At 41.9% G+C, this 12,771-nt stretch overlaps 1 protein-coding gene across 8 annotated transcripts in view; it reads left to right on the forward strand.

Annotated features, from left to right (window-relative positions):
- Positions 1 to 436: 436 nt before the first annotated feature.
- ppfibp2b (PPFIA binding protein 2b) overlaps positions 437 to 12,771 on the forward strand; it is a 44,595-nt gene continuing 32,260 nt past the window's right edge. For 5 of the 8 annotated variants that reach the window (XM_029841671.1, XM_029841670.1, XM_029841668.1 and 2 more), the window contains exons 1-2: positions 438 to 608; positions 10,528 to 10,630. In XM_029841671.1, the coding sequence (XP_029697531.1) occupies positions 10,549 to 10,630 (82 nt within the window). In that variant the 5' untranslated portion in view covers positions 438 to 608; positions 10,528 to 10,548. Of the gene's footprint in view, positions 609 to 5,624; positions 6,265 to 10,527; positions 10,631 to 12,771 lie in introns of those variants that run through there. The other 3 variants (XM_029841666.1, XM_029841669.1, XM_029841667.1) reach the window with 2 other exon arrangements.

A 12,771-nucleotide genomic window follows, 5' to 3' on the forward strand; every position in this document is an offset into this window, starting at 1 on the left:
AAGGATTGTCCTCTTTTAATCTGCTAGTTTTAGTGCATTTTACTGTGCATTTGGAGAGAGCAAAATCACAAAACTGCAGCTTTAATTGATTAGTTTAGGCTAATCTGCTTGAAAATCGTGGGCTCTCTTTTAAAGCCTTTGATCCAATAATTGATTTTTGCTCACCTTTCTTATCTGCAGCCATTCTCTTCTGTTAAAATGATCAATAGTTCCTCCCCCCGGTAGTAAATGCCACTCTTGTCGTCATGACAAGTTAATCAATGGAACAAAACTTGCCTCAAAATCTTTATTTTTAAAATTATTTTATTATTTATTTTATTTAAATAATAATAATAATCCAGTATGTAGCTATTTTCGCGGAGGAGAGCGCGTGCCGCAGATGTTATTTGAAGGGAGGAGCTCGTGGTCGTCACATGGCAGGTGATATGAGGAAGCTCGCGCTTCAACGCGACACAGACGATGCGGAGACTCCAGCTCGTGCGGCGTGTGTGTTCTACCTGAGGCGCGCGAGCATATTGACATCTCCACTTCGTGTAAAAGTGTCACCCGAAGAGAAAAGTAAAGGACCGACTTGGATAAAATCAATTAAACCGCAAGAGTCGCTGTTTGTAAGTAAAAACAACTGGAAAACGCTCCAAACTGTCATTGAAATGTGGTGGATCTGTCATTTACTGGTCGTGTCTGAGAAGCGTTGTCGGACTGCAGCATTTGACATGTCAACAAAGGGAAAGTCCTCACAACTTAATCGATTTTTAACAATCACATGAAAATATAATGGGTTTATTAAAGCGTGTGATCCTCTTTACTTGAAGTCTGTTCCAATGGATAGATTGGTTTATGTGGAGTTCTGTGCCTTCGGTATTGTTAGTTTGCATTTATTTTAAATGAAATTGAACATAGGAGTGATGGTACTTTATACTTTATGTGCAGTGAGGACCTGATATTTTAGAAATAAAATGAAAAAATACTCTAACTTTCCACATGGTGTTGACTAGAAAAGCACTTTAGAGAACAGCCTTTACCATTGAACTCACCAGCTAGAAGAAACCAGCTTCATCTGCTGAAAATACACCATTTTTAACCACTGGTAGGGTGCTTATAGTATCTATTTTTAATCTATCGATCTGTCGTTTATTTCCATTTAAAGGCAAACCAATTCAATTTTAAAAACAATATATATTTAAAAAAAAATCTTTTATCCACTGGCCTGGCACCTGGTGTATACGTTTTATTTTGTCCACCAGAGGTGCACCCCACCTTTTATGTTTATTTGTATGTATAAGGACTCCACTAAAAGTAGTTCAAAGTTGCTCAAGTTGCCGTGTTGCACTTTACTTTGTTGCACCCGCTCCACATAACAGCAGCGTGATTTTGCGTGTACTTCAGGAAAGACATCATGGTGCTTTTTTTTATTGTCACAGTGCTGTTTCCCTGCTTGCTCCGTCATGCACTGTCAGCTTGGAGCTATTAAATGATGCTTAGATGCAGTGGCACATGCTGTGTAATTGCAGATCATCCGTTTCTGACAGCGTGAGTAAAAGGCGAGGGGAAAGGGGGGCGAAGGAGGGGTACTGATTTACTAATGGAACAATATCAAGGCTGATGTGTGGCTCCCCGCTGCCTAAGCATCTGCTGCATCTAACACTGGAGCTTCCTATACACACAAGAGCACACACACACACACACACACACACACACACACGCACACACACACACACACACCACAGAGTCCACTGCAGAGGAATTGGGCATAAATTGTGCCTCTATTCTATGGGTGAAAGGCACCATTGCTGTTGTCTAAAATGAAATAATTAAGGTTCTTTTTGAGAGCAGTTGGGTGGCAGAAACCAGTCCCTCCAGTGTTTCCAGTATTGCCCTGTTATTGTAGTAGTGTGTGTCCACTTCAGGTGACCCTTGAAGTGGGAAAGAGTGGAGGATGAATGAAATGCATCCGTCCCTCGTGTTTTTGTTCGGAAAATAACTTTATTTTTTAATCTCACCTCTCAATGCCATAATGGCCTCAAACTCACACACAACCTATGAGAATTTGATGACAACAAAGGAAACCAAAGCAGCTTGACTAACCAACGTTGGCAGTGTTGTTAGTCAGCTTTACATGCTCAATGGCTGCATGTGCTCATATGCATACGTGTTGCACACAGAGGAGTGGCAAACGTTGGCACTTATGCGATCAAAGCTTTAAAACCTAGAGTTCTCTTGCAGCCATGTCAATTCAGGTGATTGCTTTGTCATCTTACCGTCTGTTCCACTGTAGCTTATTTAAGGTAATCGCTGTTCTCTCGTGGCAAAGGAGCGTAAGCAGAGGCGGCAGAGATTAATGAGAGATCGGGGGTCGGCAAAAAAGTGAAAGCTAAAGGCTGCCTCTTAATCTACGAGGAATAATCCCGCGCTAGCTGAGGGAGTGGAAGGGAAGATAGCAACAGAGAGGGGAAACGCAGACATGAAAATGAAAAGAAGACGTTATTAGACATTTATCTTCAGTTCGCTGTCAGAAGTGGGAGTAAAGGAAATGAGAATAGACATTGGCGTAGCCATATTCCAGTCCGCGGGACACAGAGAGATCCACTCAAAGAGAAAAATGAGTAGATTCTTTTTTTTTCCCTCACTGTGGTTTGGAAAGCATTGAGGTTTAAAGCAAAGCCTCATGATGGTGGATGTAGAAATGGGCAGACTGACTGCTGCAAAGCTTCTTTCCCAATATAAGGGTCTTTGCTGACACACGTGACACATTCATTCATGTAAAGTATTTGTAATTGATATGGCAGAACGCACTAAAATTGGAATTGATAGCTTGATTGATCGCTTGATTATAAGAAATGTACTTTGTAAAACTGCAGTTGCTTGAAAAGTCCTCTTTTTGGAGCCGCTGTCAAACATGCGGGCTCGTCTTGTTGAGATGAAACTGGAGGTGAAGAAAAGTTTTAGAAACACATGTTGTCATAAACAAAGCTTTATTAGAAAGAGCATGCAAGAATGATCTTAAAATAATGAATCACCTAAATTATTCTGCTGGAGCAGAAAGTCAGAGAGAGAGAGAAAGTGAAAGAAGACATAGAAAAAAAAAAGAAGGTTGGGAAAGCTGGCCTGTGCACAGAGAGCACAAATACCTGCGGAACACACACACACACATGCACACACACACGCACAGTGGCATTCCCATGCATTTGTGGGTGTGGGTGTTACACAGTTACACTGTGTGTGGACAGTGGGTGTCAAACACCACTAACCAGTTTTCCCAGCTAGGATCATTGTCACACAGAAAGAGAGCTTTGTCTAATATTGTCCCATATATCTGAAATGAAATGTCCTAGGAAGACGGAGCCTGACAGATTCTGTCTACCAAGTCAGATCCCGTCTCCTTTGCTCCACGACATTTATTTGGTAAATCCAGTGGGTTTAAATGACCTTTATAATTAGGGCTGTCAAACAGTTGAAACGGGTAATTAGTTGAGATGGCACTTTAAGCTCGTAGCACTTTGGCAAAATGAAAATGTCTTCCTGCGTTGTGTGCAAATTGTTAGGACAAGTATTCGTCTCCCTCTGTTTTTCCTGCCTTCGTCTCCATGAATGGAGCTAGTGGATTCATTGTTCACGTGTAAAGCGGTGCAGGTCGCTCCAGCGCTACTACAACCTGCCGGTAGGGCGTGTTGGGCTTCCTCTCAGGCATAACCAGCCAGGCCAGGTCCAAAAACAAAAGACTTAAAACACTCTCGAAGGAGTAATTGTTGATAAAGATCATAATACGTAACAGCAAAGCTTGCTAACATCATGTCCTTGGGTCCTTATGTGCTTTGCTGCCCAGTTTTTACTGGTGTTGAGGCCTTAAAACCCTGTTTGGTTACAGGCATTTATAACTGGTTAAGTTTTCCAATAATGGCTGCTTTGTGAGCCGTGTGCAGACTTTCATTGATGCATCCACGGGTTGCTATGTTGCTATGTTTTATCCATCCATAAATGTGTGTTCCCAGTGGACCACACGGACCATGTCATCGTCTAACTGGTCAGATCTCAAATTTTGGACGATGAGTCGCAAACATATCAAGCACGGGTGAAGAGAGGAAGTGAGGGAGGAGGGTAGTTGCACACCGGAAATTAGTGAGACATCTTTGGTGAGAGCTGGGGAATTTGATGAGATACACAGTAAAAAACACAAAAAAATCTTCTGTGCTGGTTCATGGAATGGAAGCTATAGAGTGGTCCTTCCAAAACACTCGCTTTTTGAGTTTTGTATCTCCTGTGCGTGCACCTGATGTCGTCGTGCACCCGCCGTCTGCGCTAGTACACCTGGAACATTATCCAGTAAAGTGATCCGTCTCTCTCTGCTTCATTTACAGGGTGTCGTGTAACTCATATCTCCTGTAACAGAGGTGCTGGCCTCCATTAAAACACGTCCTACTGGCCTTTATTATGGAAACAGCCCCTCCCCCCCCCTTCCCCAGTCATTATATGGTCATTTTTGTTATAATGGTAGTTTGAATAAATACTAATAAAGTCACGACCCAACAAAATTGGTTGTAGTGATCCAAATCTTTGAACTACGTGTATCCGGTGTGGGACTATTCCTAGTGGATTTAATGACTAGGATGGGAATTCTTCAACTTGATATATCAATTTTTTGGTATTAACAAAGATGCATTTGTGCCAGTATACGTTCGTATGAGGATATCGTTGTATTATCGGAGCATTTCTCTGTTCCCAGCTGACTGGTTAGTTTTAGCTGTCTCATGAGCTTGTGACTGTCTTCAACGGGTATCAGAATCAGAATCAGAATCAGGGTACTTTATTGGTCCCTTAAGGGGGTGTCCATTAGGGAAATTAGCATCTCCCCAAAGAAACGCACAGCACTGTTTAAGATATTAAAAATAATAAAAATAGAATAAAATAAGAAATAAAATAGAATAAATTAAAAATAGAATATAAATATAAAATATAAGACTATAGAAATGTAAATAAATGAACTGAATGAATGAATGAACTGAATGAATGGATGTCCCAGTATTATGTTATTGCAGTGTTGTTCCAGTCCTTCTGATGAGTTCTTGGACGATACTGCTCCGGACCCATCGAGGCCACAGAAAAAACAAAATTTTGCTTTGTAAAGACAAAATCATGTTTAATTTGGACTGTCCTGAAATAATTCATGGTTATTTTCTTCTGAACCACTGGTTGGTTGGAGAAAGGGGAATTCTACAGGCCTGTAATGGACTGAATACTATAATGGTCTGTTGTTGTGTGACTTTGCTGAGTCATTTCTCCATCCTATCAAGAACTAACATGTCTTTACATGTTTACTTTATTAGACAATGGTCCCTTTTCCTTTGACATCCCCAGGAGAACATTTATTACCAGGAATTTATTTACCTGGCTAAAAATAAATAAATCTTGGTAATGTGTTGTGCTCTAGTTTTGAACTATTGTAGTAGAAATGTAATAAGCTAGCTTGCAGATGCACCCTGGCTCAGATGTGTCACGTGTGTGGATGTGCAAAACACTGACCCTAAACTTTGGGGTCAAGTGAGAGGCGTCTTCCCCCTCAAATGCGTAAATTCTTGTAAAAATCCTATCTAGGTAATCGAAAACATGCTCATTTCTTCTTCAGGGGCCAATCAGTGTAAAAAGGGGTCTCCATACAAGTTTACACACCCACACACATGCACACACAGAGAGTTGTCTTTACGCTGTCTGACAGGAGGGCCCGGGGAGCATAGGTCTGGCCTCAAGCTGGTGACACTAATCCAAACAGGCTAAGCCAAATGAGGAGAAACACTAAACACACACACACCTATGCACACACAGACACACAACCATCATTATTAATGGTTAACTTGATTTTCACAGCCATGAATGACCACATGCATTTCCCGTTCTGACTGGCTTGTCCTAATACTTGAACCTTTTGTAAGTTTTTGGTTTTTCCCACCATGGAAACAATGGCCGCATTCTGCCGCCGCTCGCCACGACCCTTTTAATACGTCACACATTGATTCATCCCCCTCAGGAGTTCACATGTTCTCCCCGTGTCTGCGCGGGCTCTTGTGCAGGTACGCCAGCATCTTCCCACAGTTGTTGCGTGACACTTTTGCATAATGGCGACTAGTTTTTGGGGGCATCTGCATATGCAGTGTGTATATAATAGAATCTTCTGATGTTCCTGACCTTCTGATTCTGTCAGAGAATTCAGTAATTCAGCTAAACTTGCAGACTTTGATCACGAAAGGTCTGCTTCACCTGCTTCGGTTTCCTGTGAGTTCCTTATTTTTATAATCAAGTAGGCAGTGAAGGGCAAACAAAGAACATTTGTAGCTTCAAAATCATTAATTCAAAATTAATCTGCGCTATGCAAGAAGCAAAGTAGAAAGGGATTTAGAATAAACAAAGTCAAGCTTCATAAAACAATAAAAGAGTGACGTGATATAACAAGTACTATAAAATTACACATTTATAAATCTGTCAGAAGGGTTCTGTTTGACATTTCCTTGACATGATTCCCAGTAGCAAAATAATGTGTTATAATTCTGAACCACATTATTATATATTCTTTAGGTAACTGTTTAAACTGCAGTTTTTTAGCTGCTAAACCTGCACTAAGTCTTAATATTTACTAGCTTTACTTGTAAAAAATATTTGAATGCAGATTGTTCTTACTTGCCCTCATTGCTGCACTGACACTTTAACCCTTGTTATTTACTGATGTTTCTCTCGTCAAAATGGAAATAAACTCAACAAAATGAAATAAAATCAATTCTTTAAAAAGGCAAATGGGATTTAGAGTTGAATTACTTCAAATTCACACAAGCAAAACTATAGGGTTCCGTGAACCCTAACCTGTCATTCTACTTTCGACTGGGAAACAGGTCAGGTGGTTTGGCTGTCCGTGCACACATGCACGGACAAGTTTTCTGAGCATTTCCTCTCCCTTTTACTATTTGATTATTGATCCCCCCCGCCCCCCCAAAAAAGGCCTAGCAGTTTTAGTGTACGTGGTTTTAACAGGGGAATCTACACGCGGCCCTTTTATGACCTATTATTCTACTAATGGTAGGTGTTGCTGCCAATGGGCATGTTGTCATGTTTATGATGCTACCAGACTCATTTCACAAGAATGTGGCAGTGCTGGTTACCTGCTTGGTGTGAATGTGTGTTCTATAACAGCTGTGTCCCAACTGTCTAAAGGTGGAAGTAGGTCGGGTTAAACTTCCAAGCACGCTTCCAAATCCAGCGTTTCTGGTCATACCTTATTTAATTCATCCGTACAGCTTTCAATGTCATTGTTAACGGTAATAAATATTACTTTTAAGAGCAAGAAATGGAAGAAATGATCACATGTTATTTGCTGTTTCCTATCTGATTAATTTATCCTCTTATTATGACTGTTAGAATTATAGCATAAGAGGACAGATGCGGTCTTTTCAGGGCATAAAGATTAAAACTGATGTTTGACTATTCACATTACTGTCCGTGAGCCTCATGATCATCACTGACTGGAAGTCATGTGTTGTTTTGTGTTATGGTTCATTACCCTCACTCTCAAGGCAAAATGGATTACAGTAGGCATGGGAAGGCGAGTCGCTGAACTGACCCGAGAAGAGCGCAGAGACTACATGCAGAAAAGGATTAGATAATATGTGGAAGGAACAGAAAGGGCCCTGTTTTTTTCAGAAGAGAGCTTAGCAGAATTGAACCAAATGCACTTTTGCGGGGATAAGGAAAGAGAAGAAATGAAAGGCAATAATGGCCGAGCAGCACAGATAGTTCGCTGCTGAGTCACGTGAAGCTACATATATGTTCCTGCTCACCCAGCAGCTATGCATCAGCCACAGTTCACAGATCACATTATACCCACTGCCATAAGCCTCCCTCATCCGGTTCTATGGTAGTCCACGATTATTTGGTGTGATGCTAGAATTTAACTCTATACCGATGTTGATTGATATCGCTGCTGTGCTTTTACTTATCATCATATTTATCATTACATTGCAGCATCTGCAGTAGAACGATGGTTGTAATCATCAAAACGTAAATCTGTTCCATTATTTACACCTCATGAGTGGTCCCATCAGGACGCCACTGCAGAAGTTAGTCGTAACATTTCCGCTTATCTAGCTGCGGCAGCACTTTTTTTTTTACAGCGAATGTGCAACGCAGCACATGCTTCCGTGGCTGACGAGCTGCATCTGAGGCCATTCCTCCTTCTGCAAATCTGAGTTGTTGCTGTTTCACTTTAAAGCTTAGCTGCTGGTCATTCGCAGTCTTCAGCTTTGCACGGAAGAGGACGCACCTTTTGTCTTATTTATAACCTTTGGCTTACGGCAAAAGGCTTTATTGTGTGGTTAAATGTCTCATGTCAAGTTAAGAAATGACGGCAGAGCTCATCAGCGGTCCTGCTCTCCTCACGTGCTCGCAGCAGTATTCATTTGTCACGATGACCCACCCCACAGTCGTAGAAAACAGCAACTCAATGAGCATAATAAACAGGCCGCGGAGCCTAATGAAAAGAAAAGTTGTTTACAGAAGCATCCTCCGCCTTCATCCTCCGTTGGCTCAGGACCAATTCAGCTCGTTGACGTGGAGTGAAGTGATCAGTGCTGCTGGATGGAGGTCTGGTGATGGTGATGGTGATGAAGTGAAGCATGGTGCTGATGGCTGATGCAGCAGACACTAGTGCAAGCGTTCTGTCTTCCCGCGGTGGACACTGAGCTCTTATCTTTGTTGAAAGCACCAGTTGGTGTTGCAAGAATGATGATCTTCTGCAGTCTAAGCACCTTTTGCTTCCCAGCTACAGATGTTTTGTGAGATGTTAGTTCAGTACACAAATAAATGCAATATATGTTAATGCGAACAGAGAAGTTACACTTTTCTTAAATAAAACTGGACAGCTTCTGTGTTTGCAGACACTCCTGACTCACTCACACAGGTACTGTAGGTGTACCCGCGCCCTCGATGCAAAGACAATGATGGAGTTGACTGCGAACAAGGTCCAATATTGGGCCATTCCTCTCCAACTGAGTTGTTCTGTTGCTATGACACCATCGCCGTCTGTTAGTCCAAAAATTGCGCAACCATCCTTGCAGCAAGACTGGCAACCAGAACTTATAAGATGTTGATGATGACTCACGTTTTTATTTTCATCCCATAGAATGATGGGTGGGTGTGTCACTTAACTGGGGAACACATAGCACCAGGGTCCACTATGGGAAGAAGCAAGGATTGGGTCCACCATCTACTGTATGTGGATCTTACTTTGACACCACCTACATAAGGATTGTTGCAGCCCTTTCTGGAAATGTCACCCTTTCACAAAGCAACAGTGGTTCTAGCATTGTTTGAGGAGCACAGGCACAAGTCTGAGGTGTTGACTTGGACTCCATGTTTCCCAGATCTCATTGGAGGTTCTGGAGATGTGTTGGCTCAAACAAGATGGTAACTTTGGGGGTCCATTTGGAGTCCATCCCTCGATGAGTCTGGGCTGTAGCGGTAGAAAAAAGTTTCGATGTAGCATAAGTGCTAATCTTCTGCCCGGACGGTGTATTGGGCTTTTGCCAAACATGCTTGCACATCATTCTGTAGATCACCAAAATTCTTGTTATGACCCAACAGTGGGAAAACATGACAGCAGCAGGTCGGTGGCTGTGTGCTACTATAAGGCCTTTGGAAAGCATGTTTTGCAGATCAGATGTGTCAGCTGTTTGGATTAGTCCTGGCTACAAACGTTGGTGCTAATGTAGATGAGCATTGGGCAGCTCTGCGGGAATGAGGGTGAGGGGTGGGGTGTTGGTGGGGTATGCGCTCCCAGGCTGGCAGCAGATTACATCACCGGCCTTCCCCTTGATTTCCGCATGTTGATGTCTATTTGCTTGTAATGTAGCATGACAGCATGACAGAGGAGCCAAAGCCTTGAAGGAGAGATGGCAGGGAAGGAATGAGTGTCAGGAATAAGAGGGATGACAGGAGCGAGGAGGAGGAGGGTGCAGGGAAAAGCAGGAACCCCGGGTGGCAAAGATGGAAGAGCAGCCAGAGGCGGCCGTGAAAACTTAATCCGGCTCCGATGAATTAAAAGTGTTTGTGAAACTCCAGTTTATGTGTTCGTGTTCCGAGCTGCGTGTGTAGTTGCTTTGTGGCCTGCAGAGGTGTTTTCCCAAGATAAGAGACATGCATGGATGAAAAATGAGGGGCTCTGTGGGCATATTATTAAACCTGCTTTAAAATAATACAATAGTTAAATAATCTAAACAGCAGCTGCGACTGTGGCACCTTATTAATTGGCTCATCGTTACTAATTTACAAATAACCAAACTAAGAATCGTCTAGTTTGTTTTGAGCCCTGATGGAATTCAGGAATCTGATATTGCTGAAGAGTCCACATTTTTAAAAATACATTTTTTTTACATAGAGACCAGGGGGTGTGATCACCCACTTGATGTGAGTTTTAAAGTTTCACTCCCGGTCAACGCAGTGTTTTGCATTATTTAAAATGACCCGAGTATTCTGTTTGCTTTTCCTTCGCAGATTTAGAAAGAACTAGACCCAATGCTTCCCGCCGTCACTGTGGAAACGGAGGCCAGCCAAATGCTGGAGGCAGCCCTGGAGCAGATGGACGACATCATTGCAGGTAAGAGCAGAAAAGCCTCAATGTCATTCAAAAGAGATGCTGGAAGTAACTCCATGTTAAACTACACGCATAATGCTTAATAACACAGGGCTTAGTGGGGCTAACACACACATGGATCACCTCTCAGAGGCGTAATCTCTTACAAAAGCTATACTTCCGCACTGAACTAAGCAGATCAAGTGATACGGAGGTCATTGGTTTGATTCTGGGCCCCCAAAAGGATGTCTTAGTGTGCTTGAGCGTAATAATGAATCCTAAATAGCTCCTGAATCTGCATCTTTGGTGCATAACTGTGTGTGATTGTGTATTCCGAATGAGCAAGCTGCACCCTGTGAGTTATTCCCCGTCACCGGTGTGGAGGCGAGTGTGAAGGGGTGAATACTGACTTGTGATTCAAAGCAGATTAGGCGGTCAAGGGTGGCTACAGATGCGCTGTCGTAGCATCGTTGAAATTAATGCTACATTATACGTGAGTATTCCTGCCTTTTGTTGAGAACAAATAAATGAAACAGTCCGTGAAGTCCAAGAGAACAAATGTTTCTATTGACCTTTGGATCAACCCAAAGTGGGGAGCTTTACAATCATGACCTATCTGTCTTGGATAAAGCACTTTGCGGCGACGTAAGGAAAGACGTTGGCACTAAGTTGTGGTCGCAACTCTGCAAGGCAGGCTGAGTTAATATGTCGGAAAAGCTGCAACACTTTAAAAAAAAAAAAGTGCAGCCCATTATTGAACATTATCCTATCACCGCAACAGATAAAAAGATGTTCTTATGTGTGGGGATTACTGGAAAAGACCAGAATGAGGAAATTCATATAAATATCTTTGAAAATGTCGTAGCACAAAAGTGCATTGTGCACATGGAGCATTATTACACCAGAAGCTAACTCTGCCCAAATAACACCATCCTTATCAAGTGGTCTGAGTCCACTCTTCCAGCTCTCAGTCACCACCACAAATAGAAGTACATTAAAAAAAAAATCCCATTACCAATGATATGAGCTGGTCATTAACAAGGAAATTAGACACACTTATCGGCAGAATTTAGATACGTTGTCCGTACTCTTGTGGGATCGCGAGAGAGTGCTCTCTGCTGGTTAATGTCTCGGATAATGGCATTTTTGTGATGTGATCGAGAATACATCCCATCCTTGAGCCCCGTCTGCACTTCTCTGTTGTGACAATGCTGTGGCCCTTGAGGCTCTCATTGGAACGATGTGGAAAACACCGATGCTTGTGTGTTTTTTTTAAGCTATAATATCACCACCGACCTGAAATCGCTCCTGTAATGATTTGATGATTTTAAAAACACACCTGCAGATCACATATTACAGTATGTTGCTGCTCTGCTGGGTTTAAAGAGCAGAAGCTCTTTTACATTAAAACCTGTTAATATCAAGCCTGCCCTTTTGGGCCATAAATGAGAAGGATGCAGCAGAGAATCACCTCATCTCTGTCCCTAAAGGTGCGTCTGAGACGCCTCTCTGGTGTTTAAATGCTCTTTATAGTCTCAAAATATGTGTGTTTTTTTTTCTCTGATAAGCCCTAATCTTGTGCATGGACATTAATCCAAGCGGTGATAATGGAGGTGGTGCTGTACAGCTGTTGACAGCATAAATAATATTTTCATATGTCCTTTTGTCCCAAACATCCTTGCGCGAGTTCTCTGTCTAAATTCTCAATGCTCTTGTTCTGTTTTTTAACATAAAGCAAAGCATCATCGTGATATTAGTGCAGTGTCAGTGTTAATCTTTGCTATCCACTTTGTGCATTCAGAGTCTTGATCGTTTATCCTGATTAGTTAAAAGACTTTTTATCATGAGCTGAAATATCTAATTATTACACGTTTGTAATGAAACACCACCTCAAACATCATATTATTAATCCTTGGCAACATCAAAGTAATTTATGCTAGAATTTTAAGATATAAGCACTGTGCTATTACTAATGTGTATATAGTTTACATTTTCTTGATAGTATCTCACATGTAAATTTTGGAAAAACTTTTATACTTTGCTTCAGTGCATTTATTTCATCGTTCATGTTTTGGGCCCAGGATAGTGCACGGAGGGTGCCATTTTGTGGTGGCTGTAATTCCTTGAGCAAAATGTACAGCCAAAATAACTTAAAACTGGAGACT

The sequence above is a fragment of the Takifugu rubripes genome, chromosome 9, assembly GCF_901000725.2.
Source record: "Takifugu rubripes chromosome 9, fTakRub1.2, whole genome shotgun sequence".
NCBI classification, from domain to species: Eukaryota; Metazoa; Chordata; class Actinopteri; order Tetraodontiformes; family Tetraodontidae; genus Takifugu; species Takifugu rubripes.